The sequence below is a fragment of the Rhinopithecus roxellana genome, chromosome 4 (assembly GCF_007565055.1).
Source record: "Rhinopithecus roxellana isolate Shanxi Qingling chromosome 4, ASM756505v1, whole genome shotgun sequence".
In the NCBI taxonomy this organism is placed as follows: Eukaryota; Metazoa; Chordata; class Mammalia; order Primates; family Cercopithecidae; genus Rhinopithecus; species Rhinopithecus roxellana.
The window spans coordinates 56,350,660-56,367,580 of NC_044552.1; the positions used below are offsets into that span (position 1 = coordinate 56,350,660).

Genomic DNA, 16,921 nt, shown 5'->3' on the forward strand with positions numbered 1-16,921 from the left:
CAGGAAAGTGTGGGAGTCCCAGTGGTCAGTTCTTGTCCTGGCCCCCAGGGTGGAGTACTTTCCTCAGCCATTTTTATAGATTATTGGCTTTATAGAACTCCCTCCCTCTGATCAGTAGGGTTAAACCCTTAGCTCTTGATAAATTCTGAAGATGAAGCCAACCAAAGAAGGTGCCTTCAGCATCACTGTGAACTCCTAAGGGAGCGCCAGTGTTCAGGAGAGGCAGAGGCCAGGTATGGCTGGCGTAACTCCCTTCAAGAAAATGGACATCTCCCAGAGAAGCCCCAGGACTTTTGCCTCTTTGGGAGACATGGACACTGAGCGTCTGGCAGATAGGACAGCCTTCAGCTGCTACTGGACTAGACATCAAGGGTAAGTGGGTGACAATCGAGAACCTGGGCACTGTCCCTCCCACCAAGGGGAGAGAAAGTGACCCTCAACCCACCGAACCTACCAACAATGCCATAAGTGTGTTCCCACTTTTTCATATCCTTTTATTAATGACTAATTGCCTTTGGCATTACAATGAAACTGTTGGATAGTTCTTACACACCCAGTTTAAATCCAAAAAGACCCAATCCCTACTGACTTTATTTAAGAAAAGAATACACCTACTTCCATAGCTTAACATGTAGAGTAGATTTTCTTCAGGAATTCTTGCTTCATAGTGTAGCTGTGTATAAATGAGAATCTGGTACAGCTGCCTTTAGTAGTAAGGAATAAGGAGAGTATTAACAGGAGAAACCCAGAGTTTTCTGTTTTAATTTCTACTTCTCCACCACAATTCATTTTGGGGGCAAAGAAAGAAATGTGTGATTCAGCTGATGGTGTGAAACCACCAGGAACTAACTGCATTGTGCTCTTAGGAAATTCTGACTCCCTGGAGTCAGCACTGCTCAATGGTCCATTAAAACCTCTTTAGCTCTCATAAAGCAGGAGAAAAGTACAAGAGATTAAGGAGTTCCAGAGCAAACCAACTATAATGAAACTTAGGGCTCACTCAAGGAAACCAGCTAGGAAAGCAAAATGTGAAAACGTGGCTTGAAAAATTAGAAACTTAATGCCACCTACTTTGTATCCAAAAAGAGTGAAAACAAGTATCCATTTTCATTTGATACCCAAGGCTCATTGAAACACCTTTCATCTGTCTATGTCTCTTTTGAAAATATTTGTTTTCTTACTTTTCCTTCCTTAAATTTTCTTTACTGGCCCTGCTTCATAAGGTTTCACCCAGTGCCCAAAGCATTATCAAAAAATAGTCACCTCTCTATTCATCACATGTAAATTATTCTGACAAGCAGTATGTTACAGATGAGTGTCAGGAGAAAGCAAATTTATTCTTAATGTTAGTGAAAAGACAACCAGATTAAGAAGACAAAGACCCAAGTAGGGACACTTTTAGATGATCAAATCCTATCTCATTTATGGATACAAAAATGTCATATATATTAACTATTAATAAACTTAGTATTTACGATAGTAGTAAAAGTGTGGACGGTAGAAAATGGGGTTGTAATTTATGTCTCCTGTATTTTAAACTTAGATTTATATTGTTATATTTCAATTGTCTCTTAAGACTTCTAGTATTTAACAAAGCCCACCAAGAATGTTTATTCCACTCTGGCTCCTTAAAAGCAACCTGGACACACACATGTTGGCTAGGCGCGGTGGCTCACGCCTGTAATCCCAACATTTTGGGAAGCTGAGGTGGGCAGATCACTTGAAGCCAGGAGTTCGAGACCAGCCTGGCCAACATGGCAAAACCCATCCCTACTAAAAAATACAAAAATTAGCCAAACATGGTGGTGCGCACCTGTAGCCCCAGCTACTCAGGAGGCTGAGGCATGAAAATCGCTTGAACTTGGGAAGTGGAGGTTACAGTGAGCTGAGATCGTACCACTGCACTCCAGCCTAGGTGACAGAGTGAGACTCTATCTTGAAAAAAAAAAAAGGAATCTTCTCACATCTACACTAGCCTATTCTAGGAGAGTGAAAACCAGACACACTGCCAAGTCCAAGAAGTGGGTCTAGGGTGAGTCCAAACCCCTCCAGCTGACCCCTCTCCTCACCCTGCGTGACTGTTCTCTAATGTACCATTGGCTGCACCTCCCAGTGCCCTGATCCTCCTGAAGCTCCCCATTTCCAAGGACTCTTTTTGAACCTGTTTTTCTGGCTCCATCTCAGCAAACCCACTGGAATATGATTGTGGATTTTCCTTCCAACTCCATGTGCATCAGGTGGGAATTTCTGATTTTCCCCCACCCTGGTTGCCTTTTCTTGCAATCCTCCCTGCTTAAGATTGGGAATGGACTGATATGCCTCTCTATTTTGTGTTGTCTGGAGAGATTTGTCAGGTTATTGATGTTACTTTTTAATTCATTCCTTGAAAGTGATGGAGCTATGCTAAATTCAATTGATCAAGTTGCTTATTTTTCTGCCTTTTCTGGTAATTGAAAGTACTTAAGTTTAATAAAAATGCAGTGTGGATTTTACAGAGATAAGATAGTCTCTGTTCCAGCAGAACGTTTGTCCATTTTATCCGCTGCTCTATTCCCAGCAACTTAAAACAGTGGCAAAGAGTGGATGCTCAATATATATTTATGTGGAAAAGAGATGGGGACTCATTTATAAGACACAGAATGTAAACTAGTAAAACACTAACAACAATAAAGACAAGGATCCAGGGAATCACTTTACAGCAGAATTTGGTTGAATCGCATGAGTTCCTTTTGCCTCAAGCACTGACCATAGAGGTATATCAAGTATTTTCTAACGAGTATTGCTAATTTCAGGAGGTTAATGAAATTCTTAGCCAGTAATAAATAGATGAGAGAAGGAGAATAAGAGAGAAAGGGAGGAAGGGAGGGAAGAAGGGTGGAAGAGAAAGATAGAAACAAAGAGAAAAGAGACAGAGAGCAAGTTTGACCCAACATCTGAAAAAAGTAAAGGCAAAGAAACCTAAAGACATAACCCACCTTCACACTGGTCACCCAAATTTAAAACAACAATTTTAAATTTAAGAGAAGTATGGTGGTTAAATCCTAATTGTCTAGATTAGTGCTGTCCAATAGAAATGTAATATAAGCCAGAAATGCGAGCCACATATGGATTCTAAAATTGTCTGGTAGCCACATTAAACAAAGTAAAAATGTACTAAGTAAAAATTTAATTTATAAATTAAAAATTTACAGTAAATTAATTTTAATAATGTATTTTACTGAGCTTAACATACCCAAAATGTTGTGGGTTCAACATGTATTTAATTTTTAAAAATTATTAATGAGATATTTTATACCACTTTTTCTTGTATTGAGCCTTCAGTATCTGGTGAGTATTTACACTACAGCCCCTTTCAATTTGGAAAAGCCACATGTGGCTACTGAATGAATGAGATTGTGCAGTCTAGAAGCAGGTGCACCCCTTCGTCAATTATGCACAAAAATCTTTTGACCCTGGGCTTTCTTCCATTTAACACCAATACATTTTTCAACTCTCACCAAAATGGCTTAGCTATGCTGTCATGATGCAGCTTTACTTTTAGGTGAAGTATACTCAGTGTTTCCACCATTACTATAGCACAATCGAGTTTGCTCAGTTGTGAGAACAGGAGACTGACCTAGATTATTTCTAAGGCCCATTCTCAACCTAAAATCTTATGATTATATCAAAAACATAAAAGAAAAGCACTCTGTTTAAATAAAATATCATTATCATTAATTGTGGTATTCAGAAAGTAAATCTACTCCCAAAGTAACCAAAATGAAATACAATCTCAAGATAAATAATTTTGCTATGAGTTCTTGGATTATCAATGGAATTTTATTCCTAGTAATAATGATAATAAAGAGTCATTTCTAGGAAACATTTATTGAATGCCATAATGCCATTCCATCTTCTACCCTTCCCCACTCTTCGTCTCCACTAAACTATCCACTTAGGTACCAGAATCCTTTTACAAAATTAACATATCAGCCCATGAATTTTCTAAATGCAGCCTTTGCACAGAAGAATTAAGGAAGCTTACCAATTATTGTCAGGTAAAAGCCAGCCACTATATCCGCTTCCCAAGAAAGTTTGGAAGCAAAGGGATCCCCATCTCGAAGGTAATGTGGCAGGCGCTCGTCCTGAGGCAGGGCAGTGTGATTTAACGCCATTCTGTTCTCGAACCAGGAGGAGTCTGAAAAGCAAACCAGTAGAGATCTCAACAGACATGAATAAGCCAGCTTGAACCATTTCATAATCGTGGCTCCTGTTTAAAACAAAAAGCAAGTTCCCAGGGTGATGTATGATTCTCTAATTAATAACTGGTAAAAATGTTAACATTTTTTTCAATGATCCAATTATGTCATTACTCAATTATTCAGTTGGCGGATTATCCAAGCCTTCATTTTCTCCTTTGGAAGGGTCATTCCTTTGCCATGATTGTTACTATTTGTTTTGAAAGGGGAAGAAATACTAATGTGGCTGTTTCTCTTTTGAACTTGCATATTTCAAATCGAACCAATAGATGTCACTGTTCAGCTCTCTAGGCAACAATTTCAGGCGTTATATCAGGCTGCAAGTGGAACAGAGTTGTGTGCCTCACAGGTGGTGACAGGGTGATCAGCAGATATCTAACCATGTAATTCACCTTTGCAAAAGACATGAATTTAACCCCTTTCTAACTGCCAATTTACACCTTACAGAGGAAGGCTAGTGACCCTATCAGTGGCCAGTTAGCTAAAACTACTGTCTCCTACACACAATTTGAGGACAGTCATGTGCTAATGTTCATTCCAAATCCTTCTCCCTGAGATGGTTAGAAAGCTATAGGAGAAATCTTTGGCTGCCAGCTGCACCACATCCCAAGGCCCACCCCAAGTCAAAGTTTATCTTTACCTTTCAAACTCCTGATTCCCCTTTGACTGCCTCTTCTTCTGGTAAACTCTCTCCTCCCCAAAGATTCCCCCTGCCCAGCTGGCTGTCCAGTCCTGTCCTCCACCTTAGATTCAGAATCATAAGAGGCATGTTGGAGTCCAACTCTGATACCCACTCTCTGATCTTGAGCAAATTATTTAAACTCTCTGAACTGCAACCACTTCATCTGTAAAATGGGCAGTCTCCTTACCCATCACTCAGGCTTATTGTAGGAGCAATAGGATATTGGATTCAAAAGCACATTATGAATGGGGGGTCCTGTTTATTTATTATATGCTGAGATGCTTACTGTTCCCAAGCTTGCCCATCCATCAAGATATAGCTCTTGTATAACAGATTTCCTCAGGGTCCCATGCCTGCTTGTGTGCTTGTGTGTTAACTCAAGTATTCACTGAACATCTACTACAAACCCAGCATTTTGAGGTAGGGTAACAGAGGCTTACCATGTTATCTAGACTTAGGGAGGGCATCTATCATTTTGGACAGAGAAAAGATACAACCAGTGGTCAGAAAATATAATAATAATACAAGAACATAAAACAATAAAATGCTGCTTTATTTGGTTTTAGACAATTTTTTTTGAGGTAGAGTCTCACTCTGTTGCCCAGGCTGGAGTGCAGTGATGTGATCAGTGCTCACTACATCCTCGACCTCCTAGGCTCAGGTGATCCTCCCAACTTAGCCTCCCAACTAGCTGGGATCACAGGCACATGCCACAACACCTAGATGATGATGATGATGATGATGAGTAGTAGTAGTAGTAGTAGTAGTAGTAGTAGTAGTAGTAGTAGTAGAAATGGTATCTCTCTATGGTGCCCAGGCTGTTCTCAAACTCCCGTCCTGGGCTCAAGGGCTCCTCCCACTTTGGCATCCCAAAGTTCTGGGATTACAAGTATGAGCCACTGTACCTGGCCTAGACAATAATTTTTAAAGCAAGGAAATAATCCTGTTTTCTGAGGAATTAACTAGATTGTGTGTATAACATCAAGAATTGTCCTTCCTATATCTAGAAGTACCCAGGCCTTGCATAGCCTAAGACTCAATATGTTAATAATGAAAATGATAACATAAAACTTCACTTGAGCCCCCAAGGGGCTTTAATAAGCAACAAAAACTGTAGAGAATATTTTCAGTAAGAAAATAACATGAGCTAAGATTTGGAGGCAAAAATGAACATAGAGTGTGTGAGGGATGGAAGAAGAGTCATTCCATGGGAACAGAGTTCATGATGGTGGGAAATGGTAGCCATTGGGATCTTGCTCTGTAGAACCTTGCCTGCCTGGCAGAAGAGTTGCTTTTGATATATCATATGTGGACTTATTTTTTTTTTCTGACACTGATCAAAATTAATGCTATTGTTTAAGTTTGGAAATCCAGTATTTGAGAGTGTTTCTAGTTCTTTTCAAAGACACAACTTAGACACAACTCTTCCTGAGGAACAGTGAGGGAGGCAGAGAATCCTAAATGCATGGTTATTTGGGAATTCTTTTTTTCTTTTCCACTCTTCTTTGTACATTACAAACTCATCTTGCAACTTCACACTTTACACATATTTTCCCCTATATGTAATTTGTGTTCCCTTTCTTCTCAGTCTATCCAAATTCCACTTAACCTTCAAGCTTTTATCCAAAGTCTACATCCTTCAGAATATAGAACTGGCTCCTTCAATCACTACTAAAATACACCTAGGAGAAATTAATCCTGCTTAATTTCCTTAATTCTTCCTCTGGTTTACCTACACATGAGTAAAATAACTTTCAGTTCATAAAAAATTAGAGGTACCAGTGCATAGTATGGGATCATTATCATTATTTTGTTGAGGTGCTATTTCATCATTGATACAGAATTACACATTTTGCTGAAAACAGGCTATAGCAATGTAGCCATCATAAATATTTTTGCAGAACACTAACTGTACTTCTTAAAATAATAAATGCAACACATAGTCATGACTGTATTTGTTCAGAGATATGTTTTAGAGAATTTCTTTTTCAGTATTGAATGTGCCTGAATTACCTTTATCTGTATTGAATGTGCCTGAATTACCTCATTGTGTAAATAAAATAGAGTCATTTGTCGATTCTTTCCCTCTTTTACCTCCTGTATTTGAAGATTGCCTACCGCTCACAGTAGATAGATGCTGTCCTATCTGCCTTCCCAGGTGGTCAGGACCCTGAACACCACATTCCCCAGTTCCCTGGGATGGCATCCTGTGATCAAACCAATGGTTGCAAATCAGCTGCATATCTGAATCTCTTATGTACTTATTTTTTATTTTTTGTATATTGTTATTGTTGTATTTTGTATTGTAGCTACTCTTTAGGTACTGTAGTCTGAGTACAACTTCCAGAGTCTATGATATCATTTCCAAGAGGATCAAATTGTACTCAGTTTGTCGAATTTTGTAACCATGGAAGCTTTCCTTTCTTGCACAATATTTCATGGCACTATTGTTGGGGAAACAACATATGCGGGTTGGAGGAAAGTATCCTGTTTAAAAGTGGAGGAGAAACTAAATGACTTGTCAAAATTTCTGCTGAAGTTACGATTCTGTGAAAGATATAAATGAAATTTCTTGGAGTAAGTTGTATGTGATTATTCATGTTAGCATAATCCTTTAAGCCATAAAATATACTCCACTGCTCTCACATCTGCTAATCAATGGTCTTTTGGACCATGAATAAAGCTTCCTAAGACTGTTCTCATAACAGCTTATTACAGAAAAAGCTGAAAACATCCCCACTCTTCATCACCCATAAAAGTTTTTAATATCTTTTGAGTTACTAGAATCCGCCTTTTAAAATCCTCTATTATTCCACAATAAAAAATTCAAGAGTATCTTTAGATGTAGCCAGAAGACCTCATGTCCAAACTGAATGGACTTACAAAATAGGTACAAGCAGATATGGAAAAAAGAGGGGCACAGCTTCCCCTCCTAACAGGAAATAAATACAAGTTTGTATCAAAAAACAGAGTCCAATTCTGTTAGGCTCTATCTAGTCTTAAAATTATCTTCAAAAAATATTTAGCATTAAATTTCCCATTGACCTGCTAAATTTTCCCTAGTTTAATGCAGGAAAGACCAAAAAGCATGGGCAGTGTGGAGAACCACTTATGTAAAGTATCTGACAGCGTCCTGCCCAAAATGGTCTTCCCCACTGGTCTGCTCTGGCTTCTGAAACTTCTGCCATTTTTTGCCTGAAGCATTATCACCAAGAAATTTCTTTCTAGGGATATATTATCCGAGAATATGAAATCTGAATCTACCAGAATCCATGAAAACTTCAACCTAGTTTCTGAAATTAGTTACTTGAAACCTAGTAGAAGCCAACAGACCTCAAAATAGGTGTGAGATGGTGCAGAGGAGTAAGTTGGAAACAAACATCGAAGACCGGGAAATGTCCAGGAAGCTAACAAAGAAACAACCACAAACTAGATAAAAGATGTCCAAGAAAGATAAGCAGTTAATATTCAATATCTAGAGCTAAAATGTGCTCAGTGTTAAGCCTGATAAAATGTAAGTAAGGAAACATAATTTACTAAAAATTTAGAAATCCTTTAGCTGGTTTACATAGGTCTTTATCAAGTGGGTGATTGTCCATTTCCACTACTGTGTAAAAGGATTACCCACAATAAACCTACAGGAAAAAGAGTTTGTGGTCAGGTTCATATTTATACCAACTTCAGAAATTCAGCCCCTAGGCTGGTGTCTGATGATAAAGACCAACTATTCAGGACTAAGCTTCTTTCACTCAACCCCAGTGAGTCAGCTGGCATCGGCCATGATTGTGTGCAGGGATGACCACACCGAAGACCAGCAAGTTTTTCTGACCGTCCAGGGATGACCACACTGGAGACCAGTCAGTTTTCCTCTGACTCCTTCTGCATGCTAGCCTCTCTCCTGTCTCTGTCGACCTTAAGATTTGATCTCCCCATTTGAGCACCACAGTGGTTTCAAGCATCTCCCCCCCCTTTCCGTTCCCATCAAACTGTTCTCTAAAAAAATGGAATTGATAAATCTCGTTGACATGGTACGATATTCATAATACACTTTGCGGAAAAGCACTAATTATCAAAGAGTCATGAAGCATTTTTAAGCGAGAAAAACTATAGAGAAAGATACCTAGAAATATATATGCCAAAGGGTTAAAATATATTTTTATTATGTATAGTGTTAGCATGGTTATGATGTATAATGATGTTAGGAGTAATTCTTTCTTTACTTTTTATTTGGAGAGTGAGGATACTTGGTAATAAAGGCACTTTTTAAATTGTTTAAAAATGGCATATTACTTTTGCAATATTGTCTTTATTTTTAATAAAAATTTGTTACAAATTATAACATTAGTGAAATTGCTACACCCATCCATTTATTCGTTCATATATTTATTTACCATAGATTATGTGCAGGCCCCTACTCAGTCTATAAATTACTTCCCTTGGAAGTCTGCCATTAATGAGATGGCTTACAGAAGCTGAAATTGAAGGTTTTTCTGCGGAAGACCTCCTCACAGCCCTGAAATCTCCCCACATAGGTAAGCAGCTCACATCTGTGCTCTAAGCATGTGCTAGCACTGCCTTGGATGTTTGTCAGCCAGAGGTCACAGCTTAAGGATTTTCTTCCTAGTAATTGTGTCTCTTCTTGCTCACGAAGTGTTCTATAAATTCAATATATTTAAGCCATGCTATTCATAATTATTTTTTTCTGTGTCAGCATCTACACATGCTTAACATGCAATAAGCCATAATGATACCAATACTGATACGTCATAGATAAATTCTATATTCCAGTGAAAAGATTTGGATTATTTTTGCATCTTACTATATAAGGATATAGTGTTTTTCTTTTATACATGAAAAGAAAAACCTGAAAGCACCTTGGCATGCAAAATAGCAATCAAGAAATAAAATCAATAGTTTGGGGTCTCAAATACCCTAATCCAGGTCTCCAGAGGGGTAACCTTTACCTATTAGCTAGTGCTAATGAGATCCTTGCCTTCTCTACAGGGGAAATGTTCACAGCCACAAAGAAAACTAGTAATTAGCTGTCAAACAGAAATGCACATACACTTTTCGGTCTTTTTCTGCCATGGTTCAATATGATATTAGAGGAGAAAATAAAAGAGTAGTATTTTTTTCAACATACTTAACTAAAAATATGGCAGAAAACATGGAAAAGAAGGGTGGGAGAAAGGAAGGGAAGTAGGAAGGCAAGAATCTTTTTCTCTACAGAACCAAGCCAGCAAAAGAGCAATCAATTCAATTCGATATTTTCTAAGCCATGTAAAAAGCGGGCAGAGTTATCTGTTGAGAATAATAACCTCCATGCCAATTTATTCCTAACCAGTTCAGCTTGAAACAAATTGACAAATCTAAGGTAATAGGAGAATTATGAGAAATAGACCTGCTCTAATATTTTCTTAGATTGATATTTTAAGTGTCAACTGTCATGTAATGACTACTATTTTATCCAGCTTCTGAATAGTAAGTTTCAAATTAGTTTATGCCCACACTCTCTCCAACCCACTTTTCTAAAGCAAAAGGGATGAGGTGTAAATTTCATATAACAATTACTATTGTAATTTCCAGGCCTCAATATTTCTCTTTCTCGTAACAAGAGGTGCTTCCTACTCAAGTACTAGACAAAGTTGCCCACCTCCTGGCATGGCGTCCATTCTTCTATTTATCTCCCAGGGGGCCTTGCCTACATCCAAAAGTCCTTCTTAGCAAAGCAATCAAGTAACCCAATCATCTGCTGATAATGAAAGGGGCCACCTGATCTAAACACTGGCCTAAGAACATGCGGGAAACCATAAACCCCAGAGATGAAACCAGAACCACAGAATTCCCCACCGCATTACCAAGGAATACCAGACCTGCAAATCCTTCTCAATCTGGAAGCATCTTTGGACACTGCACTTATTGTAGACATTTTATCTCCTCCTCAGCCCTCAAGAATATAAAAAGAAACTTGGACAATAATGATAATAACTTTGAAAAAAAGGGCTATAAATCCCTTAATTTACATCTCAAATTCAAATACTCCAGCTCCGAGCTCCTATATCCATACAGATCATGTTAGCTATGATTTATAATTATCAAGTTGCCCTTAGTAATAATAGTCAACATGAAACACGTGCAGAATGTTCGGCAATAGGATCTGTTCATTCCTCATCAAAAGGAAATATACAAGTTTACAAAAAAAACTGTGAGGAACAAATTGGCTAAACACCTGGGCAGAGAAACTCAGATTGCTTCAGAAAAGATCAGAAATTGCAATTTTACAGATTCTCACTATTTTACTGCTGGGTGCATTCTTTATTTTATTCCTGATGTGAAATTCTGCTTCTGAGATGTTTTTTATATGCGTTAGTTGACAGATTGGACCTAAAACCAACAGGAGGAAAAAAATCCAATTAACATCATTAATTACAGTGGTTTTCAGAATAAAGGCTCAGACAGAATAGCTTTAACTTGCTCTTAGTTCTCACAACTGCAAAGAAAAACAGAGAAATAAATTCCCTGAAAATGAATTAAGAATCATTGCTTATTTGCCTCTTGAATCATGCATACGGTATCCTCATAATTCCTTGTAAATGACCATTCAATTCCAAGTCCTATTTTCCAGACAAGCAATCTCAGAAATTTTTGTTTCTCAGTTGGTTCATCCCCTTGTTAAAACTCACCGATTTAAGAGCCTGCCAGGGGAAGTTTCTTTCCCTGGGCTTCTGGCTGGGTTTGCTCAGGTCTTGCAATGTCTTCCTATTGGTTCCTTCCAGAGCAATACTCTAGTTACTTTGTGCTTCAGCTGATTTTGAACATATAGTGTTCACAAAATATAGTGAAAGGTATTCATTTGCTAGACTTCCCTGCTCTCTCCACCCCTTTGGCAAAAGGACCAATCGTATCTTTGGAAAAAGCAATCTCATCTTATTGAATTATGAGGAGAGATGCAATTTTTGGAAGCTTCACTTATCGGTGATTAAAAAACCAGCAGCAGCTATTTGGCCCTCATATTGATCAGAAACAAGAATAATGCTGTCTGCTGACTGTACTGTAAGACACCATATGCTTGATTTTTTTCTTTTCAGATTTAAAAGTCTCGAATTAATCATTAAATAATTTAGAATTAAATTCTAAAACCTTTATTATATATTTCTGATGTTAGGCTATTTTTTAATCAAGACATACTATACTTACCTAATATAACTGCTTAAGAAATACAACTAAAATAGAAAAAGGAAAACTCACACAGAATTTTTTACACATAAAAGTTAACACTTGTCCTAGCCTGGTTTACAAACCTAAAGGTTTGTCAGGATTGAAAATGCGGTTTTTGTTCTTTGGTATTAAGCCAAAGCCACACGCTGTCATGTCTAGCAGTGAATGACACTGAACCTTTGTCACTGGCACTGTGTTTAGGGTTTCACATGCATTGTTTCATTTTAGCTTCACAACAATAATGCTGTGAAGAAAGTTACTGTTATTATTGCCGGTTTTTTAACTGACACCTAATAATTGTACATTTCGAGGGGCACTTAGTGATGTTTCAATACATGTAATGTAGAGTGATCAGATCAGGGAAATTAGCATATCCATCGTCTCAAACATGTATGATTTATTTGTGTTATAAATGTTTGCAGCCATAAAGAAAACTAGTGATCAGGTGAGGTTGACTGTCAAACAGAAAGGCATATACACTTTTATTAGATTTAGAGAGGTTAAGTTAGCTGGCACAAGGTCATGCTATTTAGCTCCTAGTGCTATTTCATTATATATTTGTTGACTATGTCAATGAATAAGACTTTAACCAACCCATAGCATTGCTTCAAATAATGTTTTTCATGGAGAAAAGAGGAGACATTATATGTATGTTAGAGAAAAAATGTAAAGGGCCAATAAACACAATCACTTTAGGAAAGCCTCCTAAAAGATAGGATTATTTCAGAACAGCCCTCACAAGAAACGTTCCTAGCTTTTCCAATATAATCTCAGTTTTAAATGTCCTATCCCACCAACAGTAGAATTGTGCTTTTCAGATCACATGATCCCACAGTTTTTTAAAGTCTCACTATAAGTCATACCTCAGCTCATCTCCCATTCATTCACTTACCCTCCAACTATAATAGAAATAAGATAATGTGCTTTCAAAAGCCTCAATCTGGAGAACAGATTTATGTTTCTTGAAAGATATGATTTCTTTTCTAAAAAAATAAGTCAAAAAATATTGTTCTCCAAAAACAGATGCTTAAAAGAGAAAAGTAAAAGATGCTTAAATAATTGGGGTAGCGAATGGAGTCAGGAGGAAATAGAGCAAAGAGCATTGCCTTCCTTAATTTGCATGTGGCTTCTTTACTAATGTCTAGCTAGGCCTGTGTATGAATATGTGCCTGCCATAAAATTTTGTCTCTGACTGTGGATTTAGCAGACCCAAGTGCCAGGATTAATTATACTACTTACTAAGTAAATGATTTTACCCCAAGGTCATTGACATTTTCAACTCCAGTGAACTTTATTTCAACAATTCACTTCAATGGTCATACCCTAGTCTTATACATAACCTTGTACTGTTCCACCTATGAAACAATAAATTCTAATTATCACACCCACTGGCCACAATGTCGTATTCTTCCATGACACCCAAGTGCTCTCATGCCTGAATCTCTATTGTATCTTAATTGATCACCTTGTTTTATCTTCAATTTGCTTGCCCTCTTTATATATTAATATCTTAGAACCTCAAGGTCTATTGCATTAGTCACTCAACAAGCTTCACAAATTTCTGATATCCTTCATTTCTTGCTAGACCTGCCCTGCAAAACCCAGCTTGAGAATTGTATTGGTCTGTTCTCACATTGCTGTAAAGAACTACCTGAGACTGGATAATTTATAAAGAAAAGAAGTTTAATTGACTCACAGTTCTGAAAGTTGTACAGGAAGCATGGCTGGGAAGGCCTCAGGAAATTTATACACATGGCAGAAGGGAAAGGGGAAGCAGGCACATCTTCATATAGCAGAGCAGGAGAGAGAGAACAAAGGGGAAAATGCTACACACTTTTAAACAACCAGATCACTCACTGTCATGAGAACAGCAAGGGGGAACATCTGCCCCCATGATTCAATCGCCTCCCACCAGGTCCCTCTGAAAACACTGGGGATTACAATTCAACATAAGATTTGGGTGGGGACACAAATCCAAGCCATATCAAGAATTTAGCTCTTCAACTTCTCTCCTACAACATTTCAGAGTATACTCTATGAAGCAGGGTCTCTACAAAACAGGTTTCTGTCATAAATTTAGACAACAATACTGTCTGGCTATCCCAAACTTGTTTTTCTGAAATATCTAGTTCTGAAACCAGATCTGTGAGGTAGCTTTGATGTGGGAAGGGAAAAGAGAGTTTATAGATATTACCAATTGTCAATTCAAAATAATATGGCCCTTTCTCAGCAAACCTTTTTGAGCCCTCACCTTGAATTGGACATTATCTTAAGTGCTGGAAATTTTTGCTTTCATGGCACTTGCAATCTGTATGAAAAGAAAACTAATGGCCATAGACAGTCAGGGTTATATCCAAGCAGGGGCCCAAGCACTGGGATTCTGAGAAGGGAGACTCTAACAGTTTGGAAGATATGGCATCTTCAATGCAATTTAGTGGTGTCCATATGACTGAGAAGGTTATATTATCTACCTAAAAGAAATCAGTAGGCCGGGCATGGTGGCTTATGCCTGGAATCCCAACACTTTGGAAGGCCAAGACCGGTGGTTGGCTTGAGCTCAGGAATTCAAGAACAGCCTGGGCAACATGGCAAAACCTCATCTCTACCAAATTTATATATATATTAGCTTGGTGTGGTGGCACACACCTATAATCTTGGCTACTTGGGAGGCTGAGGTGGGAGGATTGCTTGAGCCTGGGAGGTCAAGTCTGCAGTGAGCCCTGTTCACCTGCCACTGTACTCAAGCCTGGGTGACAGAACAAGATCCTGTCTCAAAAAAAAAAAAAAAAAAGGAAAAAAAAGAAAAAATGGAAAGAAATCAGTGTATCCACTATCAGCCAGAAAATCTGCTGGGTGCTGAGGATACAACAGTAAAAAGACAAACATAAAATTTATTTAGCTACAATTAAGGAAAGTATGTACCAATAAGCCACTCACAGAAAATAAAACTGTCTCCAAATATAGTGGCAGCAAATCCCTATTTTAAAGATGGACAATAGGCCAAGGCCCTCAGTTATCTCTTCTGCAAGGGGAAAGGATTTGTCATTCTCCTAATTTATTTTGCACATCAGCGTTCCTTGCAGAGACTGAGCTAGGTGCTCCATTTCTCATCCTTAGTAAAAGAGAAATACATCTCACCCAACTGTGCAAAACTGCCTGCACTGAGTCACACCAGCCCCAGACTCTAGTCCTGGGTGCTTACCCTGACTGTCCAAACACAGGGAAAGAGGAGACCTCCTTGTTAAGGATCTAAGTATCTTTAGAAAGGCTTCAAAGCCAGTTATTGCTTCACTAAATTCAGCCTCCCTCTCCTCCATTAGCCTCTCTCCCATGATGTTTTGTTCATCTACTTAGAAGTAATACTAATTGTTGTACCTTTTTTGCAACTACTTATCATTTATGTCTAAATACCATGCAACACGTTAATGATTGTTGAGTCATGTTATTAAATGTATATCAAGTGAACCATTTATTAATGCATGCATTCATTTAACAAAATTTATTAAGCACTTCTCTTAGTCCTTTTCTGCTGCTATGACAGAATACTACAGACTGAGTGATTTTTGAACAATAGAAGTGTATTTGGCTCACAGTTCTTGAATCGAGTAAGTAGAAGGCCAAGGAGTCACATCTGGAAAGGGCCTTCTTGTTTTGTCATTACATGGCAGAAGGTATCACATAACAAGGAAGGGCAAGAGAGGGCAAGAGCATGCAAGACAGAGAAAAAGAGATAATCGAACTTTCATGATAACTAATCCATTTCCACGATGATATTTCTCACAGCCTAATCACCCCTTTAAGACCCCACCTCTTAATACTGTCACAATGGTAATTCCATTTCAACACGAGTCTGGAGTTCAACATTCTAACCATAATAGCACCTGCAATGTACCTGGCACTCATAGAATGAACAAATGGACAAATAAATATATAAAAAATAAAATGGTCCCAGTATAATGGGGAAAAATAGAGTACAAGGAAGAGAATAGAAAATGCCAGGGGCTGGGCTGATGGTAGAGAGTCATTGTTTTATTAAAAGTGGCCAGGGAGTACTCACTATAAAAGTGATATTGGAGCAGAATATGAGGAAAGTGAAAGGGCAAGCCTGAAAGATATTTGGAATATGAAACTTCCAGGCAGCGAAAGGAGCAAAAATAATAAAAATTTCAAAAGAGTTAGCTACGATAAAACTTAAAGTTCACACTAATTTATGTATCAAATAATTTGTTATGGGGCAGTAAGGTTCAGAGTAATTCTTACCTAGAGCTTAAAATGATTTAGGTAAGTTCAAGTTTGTGCCTAGCTAACACAGGGCAGTCCTTTGAAACTGTGGACTGAGGGAGTATAGATACAGGCTAACATCCCAGGGGTTAACAAAAAGCTAGATATATTATTAGTTCCAGCTCAAGTGACATGTCCAATATTTCAGTTTAGTTGATGCACAGTATTTTTGCTTCCTGTATGGAAAGAAATTCATTGAAATGGATTTTTACAATGATCGTTCCCTTATCTAAAAGAAGGAGCAATTCTTTATCTTTTCTGATACTCACATTTATATGCGAAGGCCCGAGGAAGCAGCACTGACTTACAATCATCTGCCCAGGTGTCACTGGTGGTAAATCAAAATAATAGACAGAGAAGATTAAGAAAAAGTGAATGGACAAAAAAAAATCTTTCTTTATCAAATCGGGAACCCAAGGATTAAGCAAGATCTTATATCAAAAAATTCTATTGAAAGATCAGACAAAAAGCACCATGACTAACGATATGAAGAATTTAGAAG

The 16,921-nt window shown here is 38.0% G+C and overlaps 1 protein-coding gene across 1 annotated transcript in view; it reads right to left on the reverse strand.

The window, feature by feature from the left end:
* OPN5 (opsin 5) overlaps positions 1–4,176 on the reverse strand; it is a 43,024-nt gene extending 38,848 nt beyond the window's left edge. Inside the window, exon 1 of the mRNA XM_010362833.2 lies at positions 4,025–4,176. Within this exon, the coding sequence (XP_010361135.1) occupies positions 4,025–4,154 (130 nt within the window). The 5' untranslated portion in view covers positions 4,155–4,176. The remainder of the gene's footprint in view (positions 1–4,024) is intronic.
* Between the last annotated feature and the right edge of the window lie 12,745 nt (positions 4,177–16,921).